Source organism: Salmo trutta, chromosome 9 (assembly GCF_901001165.1).
Source record: "Salmo trutta chromosome 9, fSalTru1.1, whole genome shotgun sequence".
In the NCBI taxonomy this organism is placed as follows: domain Eukaryota; kingdom Metazoa; phylum Chordata; class Actinopteri; order Salmoniformes; family Salmonidae; genus Salmo; species Salmo trutta.
The window spans coordinates 32,918,869-32,931,948 of NC_042965.1; the positions used below are offsets into that span (position 1 = coordinate 32,918,869).

The window sequence follows — 13,080 nt, forward strand, 5'->3', positions numbered from 1 at the left end:
ACGTTAGGTAGCTGGCTAATGTTAGCTAGGCTAGGGGTTAAGCTTATGAGTTAGGTTAAAGGGTTAAAGTTAGGGTTAGGGGAAAGGTTAACTGACATACTAAGTAGTTGCAAAGTTGCTAATTATCTAAAATGCTAAAGTTGTCCATGATGAGATTCGCACACGCAACCTTTGGGTTGCTAGACGTTCGCGCTAGACGTTTGCGTTACATGCCGACTAACCGCCCTCCTTTCATTTTTCCTTAAGTAACCTTCTGTCTTATGTAATCATACCAAACGTAACATGTAATACGAATCTGGTGTCCCTGATTTATGTATACTAGTATATGAGACCAGGCTGATTTGCGTAAGTCACTAAATAATGACAATGACAATACTTTGGTGAATCACTGATAATATGATAAACATTCAAAAACTGGTACCAGAGTAATAGAAATACATATACAGAGTTTGGCAAACTACCCTGCATGTTGGCACAACTCATTCCATGACTAAGGCATTCTAAAAAGCCTTCTAATTCGCAATTTGACATACTCCTCACCTGAAGGACGACACATGGATAATGTTATTACACACAATACTGCACTATACATTAACTCTCTAAAGCTATTATGTGATGCAAAACAGTCAAGCGAAGTGTATCTCTGAACAGCAAACCTTCTACAGACAAATAGTTTTGTGAGAAGGGACTTTTCCTTGGTGTTATCATGGCAGTTTGGCACGTCATGGCAGGCCCTATACTACATTCCTTTCAATGAATCATAATAACTATTCTGTACTTCTCCATCATTGTAGCTTAAGTACTCTAAATACTAACTCACAGTTTGCACAATGATTGAAAGAAGCTAGTGTTTAAACTGTTTAGCTACAGTGTACAGCCAATGCCCCTTTAGGCCATGGAGAAGCTGCTCTGCTCTTACAGCCTTGCTCCCTGACCTGTGCGAGAAGACAGGAAAAACAAACAAACATTGATGTTTCTGGTCGAGGTAGCTTGACATCAAAAGTGGAGCGGACATCCTCTCTCTCTCTCACAGTTGTCTCTCTCTTGTTTGTCCTTCCTCCTGTCTGGCTTACCAAAAGCTTTTCAACATTGTTTAAATGTGCCATTTCTCGTCTTTAGAGGATGTCAAATGAGTCCTCCTGGGAGCCAATCTATTTCTGTTGGCACTAACACTTCCGCTAACCGAATAAGTCCCTTAGGAGAACAGAAGCTGTCTGAAAAGGCATCTTGGGCAGTCTGAAGGCAGTGCCGTCAATGTATGTGTGGACATCCCTCTGACTCACAGAAACTTCACAATAATATGAGGAGTCTTAGAGAAGCTGTTGAAGTAACTGTTCATGTGATTCCAAATAAACAAGATCTATATGCATTTCTCCTGTACTGTCTCATTACTTAGCAACACATGAAGAGCCTGGTCTTTCACACATGACTGAGTGGTCTTTTCTCCCACACCAGAGTGGTCCCTGGTTAGGTTTATCACCTCTTTCCTCCCATCCTGTGTACTTCTCTGTTCTGACAAATAAGAACTTTGGGGGTCTTGGACAGAGGAATTGCGGAGCCCAACCTGCTCTCCTGTGTGATGACAGCTTCCATCAGGAAGGTAGAGGACGACCTGAGAGGTGCTGGACACCTCCTTCAGCTCGCGGGACACCAACGACGGGAACTCTTGTGAAGAGATGATGGAGTGGAGCTGGTGTTCATCAATGCAGTGGCAGTTCTGTGCTCCCTGTCTCTGCTGCCTCCGTGCTCCTATCTTACAGAACAGACACTTGATCTGCTCAGTGAGCTTGAGGAGCACCGCCTTGCGGAGGAGGATGTAGATCCAGGGGTCCAGGATGGGGTTGAAGGAGGCGAAGCGGATCGCCCGTAGATCTGGGTTCTTCTCCAGTCTCAGCTCCACCGGAGTCTTATAAATCTGGTTCAGAAACACTTGCACCTGCAAAGGAGAGGGAATAAATTGAATTTTGTTTTGCCCTGATGTATTTAATTGACATTGATGCTTATGTTTTTATACAGCTTTTTGACACCTACATCTGCAAGAGAAATTGAATTGAATCTGATTGAATTCTGCCCAAGGGGAACACCAGGTGTGGCACTCAGTAAAAACATACACAACTAACACACACACCACACAATTAATGATGCTTATTTGTGTGGCGCGCATGTGTGTGTGTGTGACCGTGTGTGATATTTCACTTTTTAGTCATTTAGACTTACAATTAGTGTATTCGTCTTCAGATAGCTAGGTGAGACAACACATCACATATATTATCAAGTACATTTCCCCTCAACAAAGTATTTATCAGCTAAGTCAGTGCTAGTACACAAAGCAGAATAAAATGAGTGTACAAAACATTAGGAACACCTGATCTTTCCATGACAGACTGACCAGATGAAGCCAGGTGAAAGCTATGATGCCTTATTGATGTCACTTCAATCAGTGTAGATTTGTATTTATTATGGATCCGCATTAGCTGCTGCCTTCTTGGGGCTCAGCAAAATTAAGGCAGTTATACAATTTGTAGATGAAGGGGAGGAGACAGGTTAAAGGATTTTTAAGCCTTGAGACAATTGAGACGTGTATGTGTCATTCAGAGGGTGAATGGGCAAGACACAAGATTTAAATGCCTTTGAACGGGGTATGGTAGTAGGTGCCAGGTGCACCGGTCTGTGTAAAGAACTGCAATGCTGCTGGGTTTTTCATGCTCAACAGTTTCCTGTGTGTATCAAGAATGGTCCACCAACCAAAGGACATTCAGCCAACTTGACACAACTGTGGGAAGCATTGAAGTCAACATGAGCCAGCATCCCTGTGGAATGCTTTCGACACCTTGTAGAATGAATGCCTCGATGAATTGAGGCTGTTCTGAGGACAAAAGGTGCGAGTGCAATTCAATATTAGGAAGGTGTCCTTAATGTTTTGTACACTAAGTGTACACAGAGTGTACGAACATTAGGAACACCTTCCTAATATTGAGTTGCACCCCCTTTGTCATCAGAACAGCCTCAATTCGTCGAGGCATGGATTCTACAAGGTGTCGAAAGCATTCCACAGGGATACTGGCCCAGTCTATGTCATGGAAAGATCAGGTGTTCCTATTGTTTTATACACTCTGAACATGTATTACACTACTATGTACATAAACTATGAGAAAACAACGGACTCTAACTTACATTCACAATGTGCGTAAAATATGAACTCGTGCGTACATTTAAGTCGTGCGCATAAAGTTTTAAAATGGTCTTTCTGCGAATAGGAAAAATAAATAAATGGTTCACAAAGTGAGAAGAGAAACTTACAACAAGTGGAATGGAGCATATAAGCACCACCGCTGAGGTGCAAATGAGTACAATTACCATCTGGATCTCTGCGCCGGCCAGATGCCCGAAGCTGCGTCTCCTTCTCCGTCCAGGGTCTGTCCACAATGACATCTTCCGAACAAACCGCCGGTGCATCCGAATCAGAGCACCGCATACCAGAACGTTACAGATCACTGTGGCTAGAATTAGAATCGAACTGAACCCCGCGTACATATATGAAAAGGCGGCATCGGTACTCACGTTGCTCCGCCACTCTATGAAGCACCAGGTTTGTGGGTACTGCTTTTTGACTTGTCCCAGACCCATGCTAGGTAGAGCGCAGAAAAGCACGTTGGAGATGTAGATAGCCAGAAGCGTCATGCCCGCCAGTCTCTGATCCACATAGTCGTTGTAGAAATACGCGTGGTTTATCGCCAAGTATCTCTCCACGGACATGGCGCATATAATGCTGAGACCCGCTAGAGAGAAGAAAAGCATGATGAATCCAAAATACTGGCACAGTGGTTCCCCGCCTGGCCACGAGCCTTTCACATAGGTTGCGATGGTGACTGGACTGGCCAGTAGTGTCCCCAAAAGGTCGGTAACCGCCAGACCGCATACCAGCGTGTAGAACGTGGTCTCCTTCTGCTCTTTCCTGGACTTGCAGAGCACCACGATGGCAATGACATTTCCCACCACCCCGAAAATAAACATGATGGACGGTATAGTCGGGATCATGATCCTCCCGGCCACAGTGTTGTTACTCATTTTAAACAAATATTTAGTCACATTATAGGCTATCATTAATATTTCCCAATAAGAAATACAGTAGATGCATTAGGCATTGTATCTACACAAATTAAGCGTATCAATCATGATTGAAATCTTCATCCTGAATGTGAGCTGAATCAATATATTCACAACAGAAGTTAGAACGCCTTCAGTTGATTTTGTCCAAGTATCTGTAACCCGCCGACGTCATTGTCGTATCCCCTGTCCATTGACGTTTACAAATGACTGATCCATGTTTAGGATTCATGTTCAGTCGTCTGCCTGTATAATGTACAGTTAGTTGACTGATATGATTGAGTGTGTGTCTGTGTGCTTTTTAAATTCCCCTCTGCATGAGCACTGGCCCGCCCCCTGCTCCAAGCCTCCAGCTGTCAAAACCTCTTAGATGTAGTTTGCTGCTTAAACACACACCGGTTTAGAGTTCCTCACTTTCCATCATTAGGCTATGCCCACAGAACTTCCCGAATGTTCTCTGCATATCTGAGATTGATATCATTTTTTAAATCTAATATTTCAGTACAGCTCATCAGTAACATTATTGCAGCAGAAACAGAAATAACACGCTATGTAAGTGGAGGGAAGGCCCGTTACAGTAGACAAGTATCATTTATATTATTGTGTGGTCTCAACATAATAGGCCTATCAACGGCTTCCTAAAACAGAATCGGTCAGAGGCTGGACTGACCTTGCTTTCACTGACACTGTTTGAGGTTCATCCTGGAAGCTTATGTTTTCTCTGCACACAGAAAGGGTGTTTGCTGAAACATAGTTGTTTGCGTGTAAGTATGTGTGTGTGTGTGTGTGGGAGGAGGAGGAGGAGGAGGGGGGGTTATGCGACAGTGTGAGCCTCTTTATTCTTCTGAGCCATTCACTTTATATTTGTATTGTTATCTTTCATTATTTCTTACTGTTGATTCATTGTCGAGAAGGAGCCTGCAATTAGGTATTTCATTGGATGGTGTATACCACGTGTATCACTTACATATGACTAATACATTTCAAATATATACATTTTTAACTTTATATATATATACTGCTCAAAAAAATAAAGGGAACACTTAAACAAATCATCCTATATCTGAATGAAAGAAATAATCTTATTAAATACTTTTTTCTTTACATAGTTGAATGTGCTGACAACAAAATCACACAAAAATAATCAATGGAAATCCAATTTATCAACCCATGGAGGTCTGGATTTGGAGTCACACTCAAAATGAAAGTGGAAAACCACACTACAGGCTGATCCAACTTTGATGTAATGTCCTTAAAACAAGTCAAAATGAGGCTCAGTAGTGTGTGTGGCCTCCATGTGCCTGTATGACCTCCCTACAATGCCTGGGCATGCTCCTGATGAGGTGGCGGATGGTCTCCTGAGGGATCTCCTCCCAGACCTGGACTAAAGCATCCGCCAACTCCTGGACAGTCTGTGGTGCAATGTGGCGTTGGTGGATGGAGCGAGACATGATGTCCCAGATGTGCTCAATTGGATTCAGGTCTGGGGAACGGGCGGGCCAGTCCATAGCATCAATGCCTTCCTCTTGCAGGAACTGCTGACACACTCCAGCCACATGAGGTCTAGCATTGTCTTGCATTAGGAGGAACCCAGGGCCAACCGCACCAGCATATGGTCTCACAAGGGGTCTGAGGATCTCATCTCGGTACCTAATGGCAGTCAGGCTACCTCTGGCGAGCACATGGAGGGCTGTGCGGCCCCCCAAAGAAATGCCACCCCACACCATGACTGACCCACCGCCAAACCGGTCATGCTGGAGGATGTTGCAGGCAGCAGAACGTTCTCCACGGTGTCTCCAGACTCTGTCACGTCTGTCACGTTCTCAGTGTGAACCTGCTTTCATCTGTGAAGAGCACAGGGCGCCAGTGGCGAATTTGCCAATCTTGGTGTTCTCTGGCAAATGCCAAACGTCCTGCACGGTGTTGGGCTGTAAGCATAACCCCCACCTGTGGACGTCGGGCCCTCATACCATCCTCATGGAGTCTGTTTCTGACCATTTGAGCAGACACATGCACATTTGTGGCCTGCTGGAGGTCATTTTGCAGGGCTTTGGCAGTGCTCCTCCTGCTCCTCCTTGCACAAAGGCGGAGGTAGCGGTCCTGCTGCTGGGTTGTTGCCCTCCTACGGCCTCCTCCACGTCTCCTGATGTACTGGCCTGTCTCCTGGTAGCGCCTCCATGCTCTGGACACTACGCTGACAGACACAGCAAATCTTCTTGCCACAGCTCGCATTGATGTGCCATCCTGGATGAGCTGCACTACCTGAGCCACTTGTGTGGGTTGTAGACTCCGTCTCATGCTACCACTAGAGTGAAAGCACCGCCAGCATTCAAAAGTGACCTAAACATCAGCCAGGAAGCGTAAGAACTGAGAAGTGGTCTGTGGTCACCACCTGCCGAACCACTCCTTTATTGGGGGTGTCTTGCTAATTGCCTATAATTTCCACCTGTTGTCTATTCCATTTGCACAACAGCATGTGAAATTTATTGTCAATCAGTGTTGTTTCCTAAGTGGACAGTTTGATTTCACAGAAGTGTGATTGACTTGGAGTTACATTGTGTTGTTTAAGTGTTCCCTTTATTTTTTTGAGCAGTGTATATAAGAGTAGCTTACCTACAGTCCAGACATTAGATTATGGAATAGTCTAAAATATATAACAACAATGGCTCTTCATAGTTGTCAGGATGGCCTAGTTGTCTAAGGCGCTAGACTCAAGGAGTGAATCCTTCCTCGAGATATGGGTTTTCTGTTTTCCAAATGGAGGTCTGGGTTCAAATCCCACTTCTGACAGTGATCTTCCCTAAAGAAGTCGGACTTAAACAATCTACATAGAGGACTCCCCCAAATGGTGAAAAGAAAACAAATGAAACGGGAATAATTGTTTGACACAGGTCATCAATTACCTATAGCTTTGAATGTGCTCACTTATTAAATGTCCTTAAAAAAACAGTTTTTACTTCAGTCATACCATATTTACTCATCTGTATATCCTTTTGTCTGTTACAGAGAGTATTGGAGCTGGATGCCCATGTAATTCGCCATTAATTTATTTATGTGGATGAGGTTGGCTTCAACCTCACCAAACCCAGGCGCCGCGGAAGAAATGTAATCGGACAGAGGGCAATTACCAATGTCCCTGGACAGCGTGGGCGTAATATAACTATGTGTGCTGCCATCACTCAAAACGGGGTCCTCCATCACAATGCCACACTGGGTCCGTACAACACCGGCCATATGCTCACTTTTCTGGATGCAATTTACACAATGCTTGTCCCTGATCCAGATCAGGAGCCTGCTCGATTTGTGGTTTTATGGGACAATGTTAGTTTTCACTGGGCTGTTCTGGTCCAAAACTGGTTTGCCACCCATCCACAATTTGTAATTTTGTACCTACCCCCATATTCACCTTTTCTAAATCCCATAGAGGAATTCTTCTCAGCCTGGCGCTGGAAAGTGTATGATCGCCAACCCTATGCCCGCATGCCGCTTCTCCAGGCAATGAGGACGCATGTGGGGACATAGAGGTTGCCTCTGTCCAAGGTTGGATACGCCATGCTAGGAGTTACTTCCCTTGATGTTTGGCAAGAGAAAACGTATCTTGTGATGTGGACGAAGTATTGTGGCCAGACCCAGCCCGGAGAAGAGATGAAGCGTAGCTTAGCACTGGTGACTGCCCCCCCCCTACCAATTCCTGGACTGCCCCCCCGGACCCCACACACACAATTGTGTTCTTTACTGTACTCTAAAGAATATACTTTTGGTTTACATATGTTTATGGTTTTGTTGTATGCTACTGTATACAACAGTAATGTTTGGCCTAATAAATATTTTCTGTTTCTACATTACATTGGTGTTTACAGTGTACTTGTTACCCCTCTCAGCAGATTACTTCACTGTAGAACATTGTATTGAAATGTAGATATAAGCCTATGAAAGACCAAAGAGCTTTAGATTTAGAACAACAGTGTTTACATGGTATATCCAAAAATGTACTATTATGAAAGCAGTGTTTGCCATTTAATGCAAATGCTTTATTCTGACATGTGTTTATGGCATTTTGAATGCAGTGTTACATTTTGAAGGAGATGTGAGGCATTTTGCATTTTGTGTGTGCAGTTTTGGGAATTGTGTGTAGAGTTTTGAAAAAAGGAGAGAGTTTTGAAAACGTGTGTAAGCAGTTGGAAAAAACTGTAAGATACAAAGAACAGAAAACAAAATAATGCTAAAATCTAATGAAAGATACTTTTTCAAACCTTATAGACCACTGACAAATACAAAACCTTAAAATTAATGTTTTTCACGATTCTGTAATATAAGGTTTGATATGTCCGATGGAAACATGCAGAACTTAAGATACAAGGAACAGAAAACCAAAAAATGCTCAAATCTAATGAAAGATATTGTAAAAACATTTTTTTAAAGGAGTTTGCGTAAGTGAGTGAATTATAAGCTAGGCTTATAATGACCTGTATCGAACAATTATTAACGTTTCATTTGTTTTCTCTTCTCAAATTATGAGATCTATGAAACTATTCATCACTGTTCATGTGTTTTACTTTCTCCATTTTGAGAAATTCTCGGTGTAGATGAAAAGCTACTTTTTTAGGCAAAATCTCTGTCAGAAGAGGGATTTGAACCCTCGCCTCCAATCAGAGACCAGAACACCCCTACAACCAGGAAGGATTCTCACCTTGAGTCTGGCGCCTTAGACCACTCGGCCATCCTGACAACTACAAAACCTTAAAATTCATATGTTTTTCACGAATCTGTAACATAAGGTTTGATATGTCAGATGGAAACATGCAGAACTTAAGATACAAAGAACAGAAAACAAAAAAATGCTAAAATCTAATGAAAGATATTTTAAAAACATTTTTTTAAAGGAGTTTGCGTAAGTGAGTGAATTATAAGCTAGGCTTATGATGACCTGTATCGAACAATTATTAACGTTTCATTTGTTTTCTGTTCTCAAATTATGAGATCTATGAAACTATTCATCACTGTTCATGTGTTTTACTTTCTCCATTTTGAGAAATTCTCGGTGTAGATGAAAAGCTACTTTTTTAGGCAAAATCTCTGTCAGAAGAGGGAGTTGAACCCTCGCCTCCAATCGGAGACCAGAACACCCCTACAACCAGGAAGGCTTCTCACCTTGAGTCTGGCGCCTTAGACCACTCAGCCATCCTGACAACTACAAAACCTTAAAATTCATATGTTTTTCACGATTCTGTAATATAAGGTTTGATATGTCCGATGGAAACATGCAGAACTTAAGATACAAAGAACAGAAAACCAAAAAATGCTCAAATCTAATGAAAGATATTGTAAAAACATTTTTTTAAAGGAGTTTGCGTAAGTGAGTGAATTATAAGATAGGCTTATGATGACCTGTATCGAACGATACTTAAAGTTTCATTTGTTTTCTGTTCTCAAATTATGAGATCTATGGAACTATTCATCACTGTTCATGTGTTTTACTTTCTCCATTTCGAGAAATTCTCGGTGTAGATGAAAAGCTACTTTTTTAGGCAAAATCTCTGTCAGAAGAGGGATTTGAACCCTCGCCTCCAATCGGAGACCAGAACGAATCTGTAACATAAGGTTTGATATGTCAGATGGAAACATGCAGAACTTAAGATACAAAGAACAGAAAACAAAAAAATGCTAAAATCTAATGAAAGATATTGTAAAAACATTTTTTTAAAGGAGTTTGCGTAAGTGAGTGAATTATAAGCTAGGCTTATGATGACCTGTATCGAACAATTATTAACGTTTCATTTGTTTTCTCTTCTCAAATTATGAGATCTATGAAACTATTCATCACTGTTCATGTGTTTTACTTTCTCCATTTCGAGAAATTCTCGGTGTAGATGAAAAGCTACTTTTTTAGGCAAAATCTCTGTCAGAAGAAGGATTTGAACCCTCACCTCCAATCAGAGACCAGAACGAATCTGTAACATAAGGTTTGATATGTCAGATGGAAACATGCAGAACTTAAGATACAAAGAACAGAAAACAAAAAAATGCTAAAATCTAATGAAAGATATTGTAAAAACATTTTTTTAAAGGAGTTTGCGTAAGTGAGTGAATTATAAGCTAGGCTTATGATGACCTGTATCGAACAATTATTAACGTTTCATTTGTTTTCTCTTCTCAAATTATGAGATCTATGAAACTATTCATCACTGTTCATGTGTTTTACTTTCTCCATTTTGAGAAATTCTCGGTGTAGATGAAAAGCTACTTTTTTAGGCAAAATCTCTGTCAGAAGAGGGATTTGAACCCTCGCCTCCACTCAGAGACCAGAACACCCCTACAACCAGGAAGGGATTCTCACCTTGAGTCTGGCGCCTTAGACCACTCGGCCATCCTGACAACTACAAAACCTTAAAATTCATATGTTTTTCACGAATCTGTAACATAAGGTTTGATATGTCAGATGGAAACATGCAGAACTTAAGATACAAAGAACAGAAAACAAAAAAATGCTAAAATCTAATGAAAGATATTTTAAAAACATTTTTTTAAAGGAGTTTGCGTAAGTGAGTGAATTATAAGCTAGGCTTATGATGACCTGTACCGAACAATTATTAACGTTTCATTTGTTTTCTCTTCTCAAATTATGAGATCTATGAAACTATTCATCACCGTTCATGTGTTTAACTTTCTCCATTTTGAGAAATTCTCGGTGTAGATGAAAAGCTACTTTTTTAGGCAAAATCTCTGTCAGAAGAGGGAGTTGAACCCTCGCCTCCAATCGGAGACCAGAACACCCCTACAACCAGGAAGGCTTCTCACCTTGAGTCTGGCACCTTAGACCACTCAGCCATCCTGACAACTACAAAACCTTAAAATTCATATGTTTTTCACGATTCTGTAATATAAGGTTTGATATGTCCGATGGAAACATGCAGAACTTAAGATACAAAGAACAGAAAACCAAAAAATGCTCAAATCTAATGAAAGATATTGTAAAAACATTTTTTTAAAGGAGTTTGCGTAAGTGAGTGAATTATAAGCTAGGCTTATGATGACCTGTATCGAACGATACTTAAAGTTTCATTTGTTTTCTGTTCTCAAATTATGAGATCTATGGAACTATTCATCACTGTTCATGTGTTTTACTTTCTCCATTTCGAGAAATTCTCGGTGTAGATGAAAAGCTACTTTTTTAGGCAAAATCTCTGTCAGAAGAGGGATTTGAACCCTCGCCTCCAATCGGAGACCAGAACGAATCTGTAACATAAGGTTTGATATGTCAGATGGAAACATGCAGAACTTAAGATACAAAGAACAGAAAACAAAAAAATGCTAAAATCTAATGAAAGATATTGTAAAAACATTTTTTTAAAGGAGTTTGCGTAAGTGAGTGAATTATAAGCTAGGCTTATGATGACCTGTATCGAACAATTATTAACGTTTCATTTGTTTTCTCTTCTCAAATTATGAGATCTATGAAACTATTCATCACTGTTCATGTGTTTTACTTTCTCCATTTCGAGAAATTCTCGGTGTAGATGAAAAGCTACTTTTTTAGGCAAAATCTCTGTCAGAAGAAGGATTTGAACCCTCACCTCCAATCAGAGACCAGAACGAATCTGTAACATAAGGTTTGATATGTCAGATGGAAACATGCAGAACTTAAGATACAAAGAACAGAAAACAAAAAAATGCTAAAATCTAATGAAAGATATTGTAAAAACATTTTTTTAAAGGAGTTTGCGTAAGTGAGTGAATTATAAGCTAGGCTTATGATGACCTGTATCGAACAATTATTAACGTTTCATTTGTTTTCTCTTCTCAAATTATGAGATCTCTGAAACTATTCATCACTGTTCATGTGTTTTACTTTCTCCATTTTGAGAAATTCTCGGTGTAGATGAAAAGCTACTTTTTTAGGCAAAATCTCTGTCAGAAGAGGGATTTGAACCCTCGTCTCCACTCAGAGACCAGAACACCCCTACAACCAGGAAGGATTCTCACCTTGAGTCTGGCGCCTTAGACCACTCGGCCATCCTGACAACTACAAAACCTTAAAATTCATATGTTTTTCACGAATCTGTAACATAAGGTTTGATATGTCAGATGGAAACATGCAGAACTTAAGATACAAAGAACAGAAAACAAAAAAATGCTAAAATCTAATGAAAGATATTTTAAAAACATTTTTTTAAAGGAGTTTGCGTAAGTGAGTGAATTATAAGCTAGGCTTATGATGACCTGTATCGAACAATTATTAACGTTTCATTTGTTTTCTGTTCTCAAATTATGAGATCTATGAAACTATTCATCACTGTTCATGTGTTTTACTTTCTCCATTTCGAGAAATTCTCGGTGTAGATGAAAAGCTACTTTTTTAGGCAAAATCTCGGTCAGAAGAGGGAGTTGAATCCTCGCCTCCAATCGGAGACCAGAACACCCCTACAACCATCAAGGCTTCTCACCTTGAGTCTGGCGCCTTAGACCACTCAGCCATCCTGACAACTACAAAACCTTAAAATTCATATGTTTTTCACGATTTTGTAATATAAGGTTTGATATGTCCGATGGAAACATGCAGAACTTAAGATACAAAGAACAGAAAACCAAAAAATGCTCAAATCTAATGAAAGATATTGTAAAAACATTTTTTTAAAGGAGTTTGCGTAAGTGAGTGAATTATAAGCTAGGCTTATGATGACCTGTATCGAACGATACTTAAAGTTTCATTTGTTTTCTGTTCTCAAATTATGAGATCTATGGAACTATTCATCACTGTTCATGTGTTTTACTTTCTCCATTTCGAGAAATTCTCGGTGTAGATGAAAAGCTACTTTTTTAGGCAAAATCTCTGTCAGAAGAGGGATTTGAACCCTCGCCTCCAATCGGAGACCAGAACGAATCTGTAACATAAGGTTTGATATGTCAGATGGAAACATGCAGAACTTAAGATACAAAGAACAGAAAACAAAAAAATGCTAAAATCTAATGAAA

General features: G+C 40.5%; 1 protein-coding gene and 5 non-coding genes across 8 annotated transcripts; all 6 read right to left on the bottom strand.

Annotated features, from left to right (window-relative positions):
• Positions 1–254: 254 nt before the first annotated feature.
• On the bottom strand, positions 255–4,367 carry LOC115200440 (prostaglandin E2 receptor EP4 subtype-like). Of its 3 annotated transcripts, none has more exons than XM_029763525.1 (2): positions 3,562–4,367; positions 255–1,936 (listed from the first exon to the last, which is right to left on the bottom strand). In XM_029763525.1, exons 1-2 carry the CDS (start codon positions 4,102–4,104, stop codon positions 1,361–1,363), a joined length of 1,119 nt encoding a protein of 372 aa, XP_029619385.1. In that variant the 5' UTR covers positions 4,105–4,367; the 3' UTR covers positions 255–1,360. The 3 variants fall into 3 exon arrangements, with proteins under 3 accessions (XP_029619385.1, XP_029619384.1, XP_029619383.1); XM_029763524.1 differs by having other exon boundaries at positions 3,358–4,367; XM_029763523.1 differs by having other exon boundaries at positions 3,301–4,367.
• Positions 4,368–8,723: 4,356 nt separating this feature from the next.
• trnal-caa (transfer RNA leucine (anticodon CAA)) lies at positions 8,724–8,835 on the bottom strand. The gene is made up of 2 exons: positions 8,798–8,835; positions 8,724–8,769 (listed from the first exon to the last, which is right to left on the bottom strand). It is a non-coding gene; the product is annotated as a tRNA-Leu (tRNA).
• Positions 8,836–9,184: 349 nt separating this feature from the next.
• On the bottom strand, positions 9,185–9,296 carry trnal-caa (transfer RNA leucine (anticodon CAA)). Its single transcript has 2 exons — positions 9,259–9,296; positions 9,185–9,230 (listed from the first exon to the last, which is right to left on the bottom strand). It is a non-coding gene; the product is annotated as a tRNA-Leu (tRNA).
• Positions 9,297–10,369: 1,073 nt separating this feature from the next.
• On the bottom strand, positions 10,370–10,482 carry trnal-caa (transfer RNA leucine (anticodon CAA)). The gene is made up of 2 exons: positions 10,445–10,482; positions 10,370–10,415 (listed from the first exon to the last, which is right to left on the bottom strand). It is a non-coding gene; the product is annotated as a tRNA-Leu (tRNA).
• Positions 10,483–10,831: 349 nt separating this feature from the next.
• On the bottom strand, positions 10,832–10,943 carry trnal-caa (transfer RNA leucine (anticodon CAA)). Its single transcript has 2 exons — positions 10,906–10,943; positions 10,832–10,877 (listed from the first exon to the last, which is right to left on the bottom strand). It is a non-coding gene; the product is annotated as a tRNA-Leu (tRNA).
• Positions 10,944–12,016: 1,073 nt separating this feature from the next.
• trnal-caa (transfer RNA leucine (anticodon CAA)) lies at positions 12,017–12,128 on the bottom strand. The gene is made up of 2 exons: positions 12,091–12,128; positions 12,017–12,062 (listed from the first exon to the last, which is right to left on the bottom strand). It is a non-coding gene; the product is annotated as a tRNA-Leu (tRNA).
• Positions 12,129–13,080: the final 952 nt, after the last annotated feature.

Bases quoted from the DNA above. Each gene is read 5' to 3' on its own strand.
- LOC115200440 (XM_029763523.1), bottom strand. From the start codon at position 4,104: ATGATAGCCTATAATGTGACTAAATATTTGTTTAAAATGAGTAACAAC. The intron at 1,937-3,300 runs GTAAGTTTCTCT...TCTCCTTTGCAG, and splicing joins TATGCTCCATTCCACTTGTT to GTGCAAGTGTTTCTGAACCA.